Source organism: Porites lutea, chromosome 2 (assembly GCF_958299795.1).
Source record: "Porites lutea chromosome 2, jaPorLute2.1, whole genome shotgun sequence".
NCBI lineage: Eukaryota > Metazoa > Cnidaria > Anthozoa > Scleractinia > Poritidae > Porites > Porites lutea.
Window position 1 is genome coordinate 7,427,819 of NC_133202.1, and position 14,035 is coordinate 7,441,853.

At 37.9% G+C, this 14,035-nt stretch overlaps 2 protein-coding genes across 2 annotated transcripts; both read left to right on the forward strand.

The window, feature by feature from the left end:
* Positions 1 to 39: 39 nt before the first annotated feature.
* Positions 40 to 4,727, forward strand: LOC140927585 (uncharacterized). Its single transcript, XM_073377261.1, has 2 exons — positions 40 to 1,634; positions 2,132 to 4,727. Exons 1-2 carry the CDS (start codon positions 200 to 202, stop codon positions 2,560 to 2,562), a joined length of 1,866 nt encoding a protein of 621 aa, XP_073233362.1. The 5' UTR covers positions 40 to 199; the 3' UTR covers positions 2,563 to 4,727.
* A 2,710-nt stretch (positions 4,728 to 7,437) lies between these two features.
* Positions 7,438 to 11,801, forward strand: LOC140926554 (nuclear envelope phosphatase-regulatory subunit 1-like). Its single transcript, XM_073376282.1, has 6 exons — positions 7,438 to 7,515; positions 7,610 to 7,681; positions 9,310 to 9,377; positions 9,751 to 9,863; positions 10,398 to 10,452; positions 11,353 to 11,801. The coding sequence occupies exons 1-6, from the start codon at positions 7,488 to 7,490 to the stop codon at positions 11,386 to 11,388; spliced, it is 372 nt and encodes a 123-aa protein (XP_073232383.1). The 5' UTR covers positions 7,438 to 7,487; the 3' UTR covers positions 11,389 to 11,801.
* Positions 11,802 to 14,035: the final 2,234 nt, after the last annotated feature.

A 14,035-nucleotide genomic window follows, 5' to 3' on the forward strand; every position in this document is an offset into this window, starting at 1 on the left:
ATATGAGCAACCATATTTGATTTTTTCAGTATAAGAAAGTTGGGCGGCCAATTTTTGGCCTGAAAAAACAGAAAAAATAACGTAAAAAGAAAGCTAAAATAGAAAAGAAGATAGGATTTTTGTTTGTTCACATTTTATATTATTTTCTTCCAAAGTTATGAAAGTAACAAAGCATTGATTACCATTGGCCAAGGTGGAGATGAATTTCTCCTGTGACCATCAAGGACCTCTTATTGCAGATATCGCTGCTCTTGTTTTCTCTTTTCTTGACGTCCCAGAGAAGCAAACAGCAGCTCAAGTTTGTCGTCTGTGGAACAGAGTCTCGTATCTGCCTTTTCTTTGGCGTGATGTGACGGTTGTTTTGCCTTTGGACTGTACGGAAGAACTGGTGAAAAGTCTTCAAAGGCGACGGATAACGAAAGTGAATTGTACAAGGGCGAACACAACAGACTTGTCCATTTTGTTCAGCAATTTGCCGGGAATTACTCATCTCAACTTAGGAGGTTGCCCTCAAGTGACTGAGTTGTTTCTTAAAAGAGAAATTCCTAAATTACTGGATCTACAGCACCTTTCCTTCAGACGATGTGGAAGGTTGTCCGACAGTGTTTTGGAGGCTTGTGGCCCACACCTAAAAAAGCTCACCAGTTTCACCCTAGAGGACTGTGATAATATAAGTGAAGTTGGCTTTCAGGGTTTCATCAAACACTTAAATAATCTTGAGGTACTGGATTTGACTTGGTGCGAGGGTCTAACAGATGCTTGCCTGAAGACACTGGCAAATAACTGTCCCAAGGTGTCACGCCTGAGTCTGCGAGGATGTGACTGGGTAACAGTGCTTGGTGTTCGTTATGTAGCTGAAAATCTCAAGGAGGTATCGGCACTTGACTTGAAGTGGAGCCATGGAATAACTGATGTTGCAGTTAAGCTAGTAGCTCAAAACCTCCCAGAAGTGACATTTTTGGATGTCAAGGATTGCCCGTTTGTAACTAGTGAAGGCATTAGACATGTTACAAAGTACTTGACAAAAATAAGGCACTTGTCATTTGGTGGAGGTGATCAGCTGCATTTTGCAGACAATGTTCAGGACATTGAAGCCATGTTCATGGATATTGCAAGGCTCACGGAGCTCAGTTGTTTAGCATTTGACTTTTGTGATGGCATCAGTGATTCTGCAATGCATACTTTGATTAAAAGCTTGCCGAACCTAAAAGTGCTTGATGTGGGATATGTTGAAACTATTAGCGACAGCACTGCTGACCTGATTGGCTCACATTTACAAAAACTTGAGTCATTATCATTAAGCAGTCAGAAACTGGCAGACAGAGGAGTCACCACAATTGCCAGTAAGCTTACTCAGCTGAAATCACTTGACCTGCGTAACTGTGAAATTAGTAACAATGGAATGGGAAGAATGGCTCCATATTTAAGAAATCTGAAGTCTTTGATCTTATCATCCCATTCCAAGCTCACTAATGTTGGGGTAAAGTATATAGCGAATTTTGTGAAGAACCTTACAAGCCTTGACTTGATGGACTGTTGTGGAGTTACAAATGCAGGTGTTGCAATTCTTGCTTTCAATTTGACTCAGCTACAGCAATTGAATTTGTCCTACTGCAAGCGTGTCTCCAACCCAGGTACAGTAAAACCAGTGAACATGTTAGATAAATAACTCATCTCCATGACAGAAGTTTACATGGATAAACCTCTTCCTTTCACCCCCTCCAAGGCTGTACTCTAAGAAGAATTGAAGGGAGCCCAGTGCTCTGAATCTGTGAAATCCAGCATATGATTTCCATGAAAAAACTACTATTTTCTTGTTGCCAGGGAGCAAAAGTTAGGCACCAGGGGCCAAATTTTCATGATATTTGCCTTAGTTTTCTTTCCGTTTTAAGAGATTTGAAAATTTGCATTAAATATTAACAAGGCTATCATTTAGTTTAGAAGCAGTTGTAGCATATAAATTTTCACTGTTCGAACAACTTAAGAAGTGTTCATAGGCTATTCTTCGATTACCCACTTTCATCAACTGTGTCAAATCTTGCTCTTCTTTGAGAGCAAGGATTGGCACATTGCATTCTGTTTGGGTCCTGTTAACACTTTAAACAGACCTTATATGACTTCTTCTTTATAGGTGTGTGTGAAGTTGGTAAATACCTCAAAGAGCTCAGACAACTCACATTGGACCAGACCAAAGTAACAGACCGTGGGTTTGTTTATGTGAGCCGACATCTTCCGAAGCTTGTTTCTCTTGGCATTGAGGGGTGCAAGATAACTGACAGAGGTCTGATCAAGGCTGCAGAGTCACTTGCAAACCTAGAAGAGCTTGATCTAGGTTCAAATTCAATTACAGATGCTGGAATCCAGCAGGCTGTTGTCTACTTGAAGGGGTTAACAGATATGACATTGACCAGCTGCAATGCAATCACCGATGCAAGCATCGAGAGTGTTATTAAAGGTCTGCCTTGCTTGACTCATTTGGGAATTGAGGGCTGCTTTAACATCTCAGAGGAGGCAGTGGAGAGACTCAGGGAGACTGCAAAATCAGCCATCAGTTTTTTTTGACAATTTTTTTTGTATTGCCATTGGTGTTACTACCACTTCTTGCTATATAAGCGTGACATCTAGAATGGGTTTTGTTGAAAAAAATGACAAGGTTGGCAAGGAAAATGACTCACATTGTTTGGCATAACTACCTAACAAGATGAGGATTGGCTTCCTATCGTGTGGAGAGGTCTGCAGCATGCAAGAACAACTTGATTAAATATTGATAGTGGTTTACATGTTTATGCCAAGGAGGTCTGGACTGATCTCATTTTCAGGTTGAATGCAGAAAATACTCCCTCAGCAAAAACTGGTCTTGATTTTTCCGGCTGAAAAGCCAATATCTATTTAAATGTAACCTACCATTTTCACCCCCGATCAACAAAGTTTCATGTGTGATGAATATTCTTTCCTTTCTGAAGCTGAATATTATGAATATCTCGTGAAGTTCCTTTTGTACTTAAGTCTTGTACTTTGGGTTTCCTTTCTCAAACAAGTCAAAACCCATGGCATTTTGTCTTAGTAATTATGGAATGGAAAGTGATCAGTTAAGTAACCAACCACGTTCCACTCCATAAGAGTCAGCTGGACAAGAAATCTTGAGCTTCTAAGGATCACAGCTTTATGAACGTTTGATGTATATATTGTTAGTGTTTAAAGTCTTCAAATGTAAAATGTAAATGTATGTGTTGCAGTTCAATTTTACCCATGGATAATTTTTATTTTCTTTTGTTACAAACTCATTATCATAAATTAGCTGGTGCCCGGTGTAGTGGTCTATCTCACTTTCACACTCATGTATGGGGGCATCATTACTCATTCCTTCATTACTTGTAAACTGCACCTTAAGCAGTCTGGCAAAGTCCCCCAACCAGTGTTGTAAATTATCCCTGAAAAGCCCTGAGGGGAATGGATAATAAAACATCTACAATTTACAATTTACCCTACCCCAAAACAAAAGAAAATAAAAATTAAACCAAGGATAAAATTTAACCACAACATAAATGCACTGTTCATGTTTAAGATGCTAGGTCATAAAAGATTATCACTAATAATTTGATTGCTCTATTGCTATTACTCAGGTAACTTGTAAGTTCAAGTAAGAGCCATTAATTTTGACAATGCACTTAACAAAAATGTGAAGAGTCCTTGAAACAGTGTACCAAAACATGGCTCTTGGAGTTAGCCAAGAGATTTAATGGATACTCCCTTTTTGTTAGGGTGGACATCCCTCCTGCCAGACAAAGAGTGTTAAAAATTATCTAAATTATATTTAGAGTCCTCTAGAATCTCTTTAATAACATGCTGGTTGATAAAAGTAATCAAAAGAAGTGATGTTAATTAATGGTGTCAGCTAAAGCAAAGTGGAAGAAAATCAGCTTAGGACAAAATAACATTTGGATGTTATTAATTTTATAAGTGTGTGAGAGACATTGCCATAGTTTTCATACTGGTATCCATATTTAAAATACTTTAACTTTATATGACACCATCGACTCAAGACGCCAAATGCAAAGGTATAGATTTGTATTTCAGTCACACACAGTTTGATTTCTATGACTGCATCCATATTAGGCAAAACAGTTCATCATTTTAGACTTCTCAGCTGTGGTTAACAATTATTTATTATAATTCTGTAAACAGGTTGACAACTAGTCAGCATGAATGAGCCCAACAACTGAAACTCAATGCTCGCTGCGCGACTTTAAACAGGCGACTGGTGAGAATAAAAGAACATGCAACATTTCAAAATTAAACAGAATGCACGAAACATAACTTACACAGCATACATGTGACCTTTGACTAAGCAGAGAGATCAGCAGATTTTGATCTCCGAGTTTTACAGTCCTCATGAGAAGGAGATAAATTTCAAGTCAAAAGAATTAGATCTTCCTGACTAACTTAATGTCATATTGCTCCTTTTGATAAACAATAATAATATGGCAGCTTTTCTAAATGCTTTGGTCTAAACCTAAGTTGACGTAGCCCGTAAAGATGAATAAGAACCAGTCAAGTGCCAGTGAACACTAAAACCAAAATACATTATTTAAGAAGTCAGCTACTGGATGAAGTTAGCTTACTGTTTAAGTTTTATAGAGATTACCGTAAGATTTAATACTCGTAGTTTCTCTTCAAGAGTTTCACATAGCTGAATGTTGGCAACATTAAACTACCAAGTTGGAGTATTGTTGTTTTGTAGTGCTGTTACACTCTGCTTCCTCAAGCTTTTTCACAGTTGAACACATGGATGGCTATTTTTGTTCTATTTAGAGCAGTTGATCATGAAAGGGGCACTCTTTGTGGTATTTGAAAAATATCCCACCATGTGTCCATGCCAGATGGTGGGGGGGAGGGGGGGGGGGTTCATAGTGCCAGGCTCAAATACTCAACAGTCGATAAAGTAGGAAGTGAAAAACTTTTAGCAAGGAATAAATCGCCTCCTCACTTCTTAAAATATCTATCTCCTATCAAGCAAGACTTTAACGCGTTTAAGAGCGTCCCTTTTAAAGGCCTGGAGTGGAGCAGAGTGAGAGAAAGTAGCACTTGACAGTTTTTTTAGGACCTTTACAGTGAGGACATTGTAGTTTGAATGATCATGTGCTGCTGAAAACAATATTGTAACAATGGTAAAAAATGATGCCTATATTCTTGGCTTTGGTACCTTTCCCACGATATTGGCCCTGGGGACAACAAGGTCCTCTAATGATTTGTAGTTCAGGTATGAATATGAGAGTAGATGGCAATATTGAAAGACATTTTCTCATAGGTCAAAGGATCTTATTTGAAAAAGACATTGTTCCTTTTCAAAAAAAATATGGATACAAAAAGTCATTAAGCAAGGCTCAAGTTAAACTTATACTGCAAAACTTTATTCACAATCCTTCCAAACAATAATTAGCCCAAGGAAATACTGCTGTCAGCACACAAAAGATCTTGATTATGTCATAAATGAAAGGAAAAACATCCAGGTGAATGTGTCAGTGTCACTGAGCAATTGACTCTGAAAAAGAAAAGAAATTGGTTTTATAATCTTTGTTATTTGCACAGTAATAAATGGCTTGAGTAATCCATTATGAGCTACTCACTTGCTTCTCCAACTTGCTTGCCACCTTCCCATTTGACAGTCTTCATAAGGGATTCTTCACGCTTAAGTGCTTCTACTCGCAAATCTGGTTTCAGACACCTCCGCACAAGTCTTGCACAGATGGAAGAAAAACTCAAATAGCTGTGGGAATGAGAAAAACAATATACGGTGAAAAGTTACAATGTATTAATACAAGAGCTGGAACCACATTTAATGCTAAAACCTGAATCTCCTTCACTCAGAATAGGACACAAACAAGTAACAGGGAAATCACCCCAGAAAATGATACTTGAGTTAGCAGTATTTACTGTATTTCTCTATTGACTATTTTCCAATTCCCCATAATACACTCTGTCTGCCCCCCAAATTTTGCATAACTTATTGTCTTAAAATGCTCTTGGGAAAATGCAATACTCCCAGGAGCATTTAAAAACAATGGTTTATGCAAAATTTGGGGGGCAAACAGGGTGTATTATGGGGAATTGGAAAATAGAGAATAGAAACAGACTTGTTGGGCTATGCAATTGTAAAGATTCACAGTCACTTATGCAGTGTTCAATTTAGGCCACGTTTTTGCATCATTGACCTGGAATATTCTATTCTGACGCAAGATGAAATTATCTTGGCGTCATAAAGATGCAAAAAAAGTTTTCTCATATATAAGTACTTCCAAAGCAGCAGGCAGTAATAAAAGTAAAATTTTTAAAAAATAGGTGTCAAGACGAGTGCTTACTAGCCTGAAATTAGCGGGCAAAATGACTGTTGACTATGTGCTTGCAAGTAGTTTTTGTGTGAAGAGTTCCACAAAATTCCGAGAGAAACTGCAGCGTACACTTCGATGTTCTCCATACATTACTTTGCCAATCGGTTCAAGCTTCATTTACTGACTTTGTTCTTTTTTTTCTTGTTTCATCATGAAACACGAACAAAAGTTATCGTTCATTTTTTATGCAAAAGAGAATGGCAGGATAAGGATGGTGAAGCTAGAGATGTCAGTTCGATAAGTCAACCTCCAGAACCTCAAGAGCCTATTGGTGATAGTTTGGATGATGTCAGTTGTTTTGAAGTTTCTACATCATAGTTTGATCCAGGCCATTTTTGAAATGACTCAATTGAAAACACCAAGTGGAACATATGACCCAATTTGACTAATTTCTAGATTTCTGAACACTGCTTACGAATACAAGGCAGTATATATAGCTTCTGGTTCTTTGAGGGTTTTTTGCTTCTTCCTGAATTCCTTATGAGTATGCAAAGTTTTTTTAAAAGTTATGAAAGTGCAATTGTTGAGTATAGAGCAGGTGACGGCACTTCCGGCCAGTGGTCTCCTCATTGCCGCCTCCCAACCCCCCAACCCCCACTGGGGCGGGGGGGGGGGGGCATATCATTGACTAAAGGTGCATTACCTATTGGCTACATGGATTACGGGATTCAAGATTGACTAATAAACTACATGAATTAATATGAGTGCAAGGTTGGCTTATAAACGATAAACGGCAGCCTAGGCCGCAAAAACCTTCAAATAATTATATTTAAGGTGAACACTCGTGAGTTAATATCATTCAATTTATAGAGTTTCACAAAGAAAGAGTCAGTGGTTACCTCACAGCACTCAGCATAAAACGATCAGAAGATATAATGCTAACTTTCTAATGCCTTAAACCCTATGAAATTATAGAAATAAAGAAGTAATTTTCTACCTTAACCCGGCTTGCCTCCAATACGACACCATCTTGAATTCTCTCTTCCCGAAAAAGCGCCTGCTCTTAAAAAGACATCCTCTAGCATTGAAAACTGCAGGCTCAAAATCCCGGCGGAGGTTGCGCATGCACAGTCGTGTGATAGAAATGGACGTTATATCATGGCGGCGAACCAGCAAGTAACAGATGGTGGGAGAGCTACTGACTTTTTCCTCTGTTCTTTAGAGTTTTGAAAAAGAAAATACGTAAAGCAGTATCTTAGTTATATGTTCCTACGTTGCAGATTTGAAAGCATTTGAGCGGAGGCTGACGGAGTATGTGTCGTGTTTAGGTCCACAGACAGCAAGATGGAGAAGTGAGTGTTCATATCAGTGTAGGCATTTGGAGTGCATAATTATTGATCGCGGCGGTTTTGTCTTGATTTCAGGGCAGCAATTTTCTGCTGAAAAATTTACGCAAGGAAAGAAACAGTATTGTGATACTGTGGCCTAAAACAAAGAATATAAGCTTGCCTGAATATAAAGCTAGAATCCCTCACACCTGTTATGTTCACCTTGAGCTTCAAACCTGTAGTTAAGCCTGGTTTGTGAGCTTAGTTACAATGTATTAATCATTATTTATGAGCTTAATTAGTTTTTCTTGTTGCATTATGTTGTATAACTATAATGTAAAGCTGTAATAATGTACAATAGTTTGGTATTTAGCATTGCAGTACAAATGTCACATGCATCTCATGTTAAGCACTTTATTAGGCATAATTTATTGTCTTGTCTCTGCAAGAATATGATGTGAATAGATGTTTATTTCGTATGAAACAGCACTTGACAAAGCTGCATTATCCACTCTTTCTGACCGCCGAGCAGTCTCGTGTATTAAATTTATAGATAAGGTTCGTCCAGGTAACCCATTATACCCAATTACCCACTAATACACAACAGAGTGGTACCTATATCTACCACTGTGTGTCTAAGATCAGGGAGTTCTAGCAGGCCCATGGCCACAAGGACTGAATGTTTCTCAAATTTTGTTAGTGTTAAATATTAATCTTGTCATTAAATGTTGTGTATTAGTATTTATATCACAGCTTGTAAGATATCCTACAATTCAGTCTTCCAACTGGAAAGGGATAATAAACCAGTGATTTGATTTGATGTCACCATAGAGGGACCATAAGCATGGTTTTCACCTGCAATAATGTCAGGCTGATGAGTAGATCCAGGAGGGGTACTTTGGATTTCAAGTGCTGGGATGATTAAACAATTTTTATGAGGTTAAATAAATATTTGTTTAACAGAGTTAACAACAAGGAGCGCTAGTGTGGTCAGCGGTCAGTCGTTTGGCTCAAGCGCGGTCAGCCTTGCTTGCATCGTCTTCATGTGCTCAGTACAGTGTTTTCGCAGCGGCCATTCTCGTTTAGCCTTTCGATCATTCTTTTACCCCCATCCCTCCCCCCCTTAATTCTTCCACTGTTAAATCAGTGTGACGGGTGCCTGGTTCCATTGGCGTGGGGGCTTATGGCTGGAGGGCGCGGGTTTGCCAGCCATGGGGGCGTAACTCTGTCTAGGGGCTGGCTGTGCCAAAGGTGGAAGCCCCTGGACATCCCGGGCACCCACCTCCACTCAGCGACGCAGTTGTTAATGGGTTTGAAATTTCTGAATCCAGGATTTTTTGGGGTAGGAAAATTTGGCAAGTATTGTTTTGGTGAGACTCGTGTTAGTGCCCGCTTGAGAACTTCAGATGGTATGATGAAGAAACAAACACAAACAATCACTTTCTATTTTTTTATTATTATTATTTGTGATACATCATTTAATGCCTTCTGGAAATTTTTAAAGCTCGGGTTTGATTTTCATCCCCATTCGATCATCCCTGTCACTTGAAATCCAGAGTACCCCCCTGGGTAATTAGAAGGACTGAACATTGCCATCTGGTGAAAATTAATATTATATTATTAGTCTAAGTAGATGGTGTTTATGTTTACAGTGATCCTTGTTATTTCATCTGTTGCTACTGCTGCTGGAGCCTGGGGATTAATAACAGATAATCAACAAGTAAGTGATAGTTAAGATACCATCAAATTCCTGTCACTAACCCTGAGCTTATACAACTTCGTAAGGGGTTTTGATTAGGCTAATAAATGGGTGGGCTTATGTCCAGGTTGCCTTAAGAATGATATAAGAATGTTTGAATGTTTTGAACATTTTATGGTGTCATTTCTATGGTCAAAAAGACTGTAGACCATAGAAAATTGTGGTTGATCTGTTTTTTACAATGATTATTTTGTTACAAACGACTAAAAACAAAAGAACCACCACTGCGTGACATGTTACATTTCTATACTGTTATGGACCATAGCTGTCAACCAATCAGCGCACAAGGATTCGCTCAGTTATTGTAACATATCCTTTGCTCTTGTTTTTGCAGCATCCATCATTACTACAATACCTTTTCCATCACAAATTATTTACACTAAGTTGCTGCATCCTATTCATATTACTTATGCTCGGAATTCATAGAAGAGTTATGGCCCCACAGATGTATCCTTTACTTTTCAGAATCCCAAAATGTCCGATAATAATAATATTTATTTTATGCATAACATCAGATTAATTTTAAGTGATACTGATATCTATGGAATAATATTAATGTAAGTTTTTTATAACACATAAGTGGGTTTGGGTCGAATAAAAGGTAACCCATTTTCATCGGAATTTTGGTATGAAAACAAGGAATAAGTTGCTGTCATGTTGATCTTAGATCATGTTTCAATCACTTTGCAGTGCAACCACAAGCAGGTCTTCATTTCTATGGTCTATAAGACTGCAGACAGCAGGAAATGATTGTTTATTTTTTACTTATGCCTGCAGTTTCTTCTTTGCTTTGATAAAGGGTCTGCTTCTGGATCTCAAACTGTACATTATCAACTCTGTTGTTATTTTTTGTTTGTTTGTTTACTTGTAAGAATATTTTATGGTCACCCAAAAGATTTTATAATAATGATATTATTATTTGTATTATATATTGTACTAGTAGTGAGCAAAATAAAGAGTTTTGCCTTTAACGTATCAAAGAATTTTAGCAAGAACAAGAATTGTTTTAGAGGATTACAACATGTCCTGTGATGATGTAAGTATTTTTTTGTCTTAAAATGCAGTACAATGATAGTTCAGACACCAAAATAAATGTGCCATAATAATAAAATTAGATGATCAGTAGGTTGATGCAAACCACCCTGGAAGCAGAGACTCCTTTTGTCTTCTTCTTGAACAAAGAGGGAAAATAAGAATACTCTGCCTGAATCATATCAAGCCATTGAAGTCGCTTCAGGCTGGACTTCAGGACTAGTCAATCTTGTCTTCTCTTGTCAAACTGGTTTTTCCAGTGTGTGTATCCGTTTCTTGATAAACCTATGCTCACAACTGAGCCCGCTGTCTCCAGCGCACGGCTAGTAGGCCTGGGTTGGAAGCTGTACTAAAGCAACATGCTGCATATGCTCAACAAAGATCTTGCTTGATTCATGCATTTTTTCCCAAGTATGCCAAAATTGAGCAAGCAATAGAAAGGATCTCGGGCAGGGCAGATACAAGCCTGAGTTACTTACATAATTTTGTCACGTATTAAATTAATAACCTTCCAGTTACACTCACAAAGGAACATTATTATTCAATCATTGCAAACACTGGGTTAATTTCTCAATTATTTTAATATGGGAATGTAATATATTTATCAGGTAAATGGGGAGAAGCCATTATTTTTGTAGTGCTTTTCAAAAGGTAAATGTAGGTAGTTTTAGTGGTGGAATTGCCTAAAAATCATCTAACCTGTGGTCAGGCCAATTTAGCAGCTCTATAATATTCTCCTAAATGGAGGAAAATCTCAGGTGAAAAATAAGCCAACCCAAAAAGCTGCTTCACCAAGTTAGCTTCCCATCAAGTTTATTTTCTACAAAAAGGCTGATAACAATTCTCAATATTTACTTGTTAATACCTGTCTTTTATAATAATTTATTATCTGTGGCATTTTCAGAAGGGAAGACTTATTCTTAAGCCAAGGCCAACATGACAAAGGTCAAAAAAGCCTGGTTTTCACTGGCGAGCTGATCATAAGAAGAACAGAAAACAGAGGCAGAAGCATGCAAGAAAGCGCAGATGAACTCCTCTTGCCAAAGCATGTGGATATAAAATATTAATTGTGCTTAGTGTTTTTTTCTTCTGTTTTCAGTCTTATCATTAGTGAAAAGTAGGCTTTAGCAAAGTTGTCCAGATAAGTTTTGAGTTTTCATCTCTCAAACTCATTCCTGATAATAAATTATTATCATGAAGGAAGATAAGACAAAAGACATCACTGCCATACTGTGGTAAAGAAAGGTGGCTTAGAACTGAAAATTTTGCATAAACTCTTTCTTTGAGTTTCATCAAGATTTTGTGCCTTATATATCGACATCAAATGAAACTATCATTGACGAGCCATCTTGACGAGTAGGCAACCGCTTGAGAAGTGACAGTGTTTGTATGAGAATCTAATGTGGAATAATTTCGGTAAAACGGCTGTTCTGAAAAAAATATGAACTGTAAACTAAAGCTACACAGCAAAGGATTTTACCAACAAATTTTGGAGGCCGTAACTGGGGTTAAATTTCTCCAGACGCTTGCTTCAGATTTTCCATATACCAGGTATATGTCTGCAATTTTTCCTGGGAAATTTTAGTTGGCAGGAAAAAAAATTTTTACAGGCAAATGTATAGAAAATTTTACAAAGTGGTTCTAGCGCATGTAGCTGCATGTAACGCCCTCAAATTTTTCAGTAGAATCGTTAGAAGTGAAGCTTTAGTTTACAATTCATATTTTTGTTCAGAACAGGCGTTTTACGGAAATTATTCAACAATAGATTCTCATACAAACACTGTAATTTCTCACACGGTTGCCTACTCGTCAAGATGGCTTCCAAAACCGTGACAAGGTCTGTTAGCTTAGTATTAGTTTGTATCAAAAAAAGTTAATTCTACTATTCAACCCTTTAGGCTCCGTTATCCACACACAAATTCTCCTGACTGATCTCCATACATTTCCTTAAAGAATTAGTAGAGAGAATTTGATAAAAGATCAGAAAGTTTTCCCATCATTTTATAAATTCTGATAACCTTTTCTCGTCATAATGTATTGAACTTGTTAGGAGAAAGTTGAAGTTGGTCACTTTTAGGTCTCAAAGGGATATTAATTACTATAAATAAAAAATTAATGAATTTTACAATAGATTTTGTTGTGACAGGTCCCTTCGAAAAGATTAGAACCTTTTATCTTATGAAAGACGAATAAATCTTGCTTTATTTTCCCTGATCTGATCCTTGAGGATACAGGGCACTGTTTACGATGAGCGGTCGTTTCGCCTACGAGTCGTTTCGCTAACTTCCCGTTCGATTACGACTTAAGTCGTTCCGCTGATAAAACGAAAACGAGCGCTGCGCATTTATAGACCTAGTTGTTTTAGCCATGATGCGAAAAAATGCAATACACATGTATATACCTCGCTCTTTCAGCCAGTGGTCAGGCAAAAGCAGTTGGTGACCTGACCTAACCTGTGGGCGAAACGACCGTCTTTTTACAGCCATCACAGTTGGTATTAAATTTCGTAACTTTCCTCTGCAGTTCTTACTTAATTGCAGTGCTTGTCTTTAAGTTAAACTAGTTGTATAACTCTTTTATTTCTTTAAAAAAGAGGAAAACTTTTTATTTGCTTTGACTGAGTAAAAAGGGTGTTTGTAGTAATGCAAAACATTGTCTTTATTGATGGGTGTAAAGACGCAATGCAGAGTAATCAAATTTCCGTCTCAAACTCATTTTCTAGAGAATTGCGAAGATTAGGATTGGAAACACGAATGTTATTTTCTTTCTTTCGCCTTGATTATCTTCAAGAATTATTGCTCATGTTCTAAGTTACTGCTCTTTGATCGTCAAACAGTATGTTTCTTCTGATATCAAAACATCGACGTTGACTTCGGAATGGTGACTTCGCCTCTTTTTTCGCACCTAATTCCTGTGTTCTAACTGTCAGATGAAACATTTATTTTTATTAATATCAGCTTGTTTTTGGTTATAAAGCTGACTGCATAATGTCGCGGGTCAAATTTTCCTTTGTAGCTTAGACGAGTGGGAGAACGTAATTTTTAGAGGTTTTTAATCTTTTCTATAGCCTTTTTATAAAGAAACTTCCTGCTCATGCAAAAGTCGAGACAATTTAATTTTAAACTGGTGTTGTGAATCTATTTTGAAACGGTGGGAGGAAGCGAGGAATGGGACCCCCGGGACCGAGAAACAGCCTATTGTACCCCTCCCTTTGCGATCCTGAGATGCGTTTAGTTTCATGTTTATCAAGCTTCTTTTGGCGTAGCCTGCGAATATAGCCGCTTCTCCTTGCTACGCGCCGGTAGGGACGTTTCGCCAGGAGGAACGTCTGCGCCTCAGCGACAGAAATTCCACAATGATGACGTAAAATCTGCCCAGAATCTGGTCAGGAACTCTGATTGGTCGACATAGTAGTTATTTTGTTTTACCTACTGTTTACGAATGACAGACAAAAGGTCAACTGTAAGGCTACTTTGCGCGCTGCTCTGAGTTTGTTACAGACGGAGTAGAAGCCCGAAAAATCGTCCGCTACGCCATAATCTGCTGTGGTGTCAATAATCGCAAAGGGAATCGTTTTCATCCCGCAC

What these genes read in the sequence shown, in the direction of transcription:
- LOC140927585 (XM_073377261.1), top strand. Translation starts at nt 200, where the DNA reads ATGAATTTCTCCTGTGACCATCAAGGACCTCTTATTGCAGATATCGCT. An exon ending in CAAGCGTGTCTCCAACCCAG is followed by an intron (nt 1,635 to 2,131) that starts GTACAGTAAAAC and finishes TCTTCTTTATAG; the next exon opens with GTGTGTGTGAAGTTGGTAAA.
- LOC140926554 (XM_073376282.1), top strand. Translation starts at nt 7,488, where the DNA reads ATGGCGGCGAACCAGCAAGTAACAGATG. An exon ending in AGAGTTATGGCCCCACAGAT is followed by an intron (nt 9,864 to 10,397) that starts GTATCCTTTACT and finishes AACGTATCAAAG; the next exon opens with AATTTTAGCAAGAACAAGAA. An exon ending in ACAACATGTCCTGTGATGAT is followed by an intron (nt 10,453 to 11,352) that starts GTAAGTATTTTT and finishes TGGCATTTTCAG; the next exon opens with AAGGGAAGACTTATTCTTAA.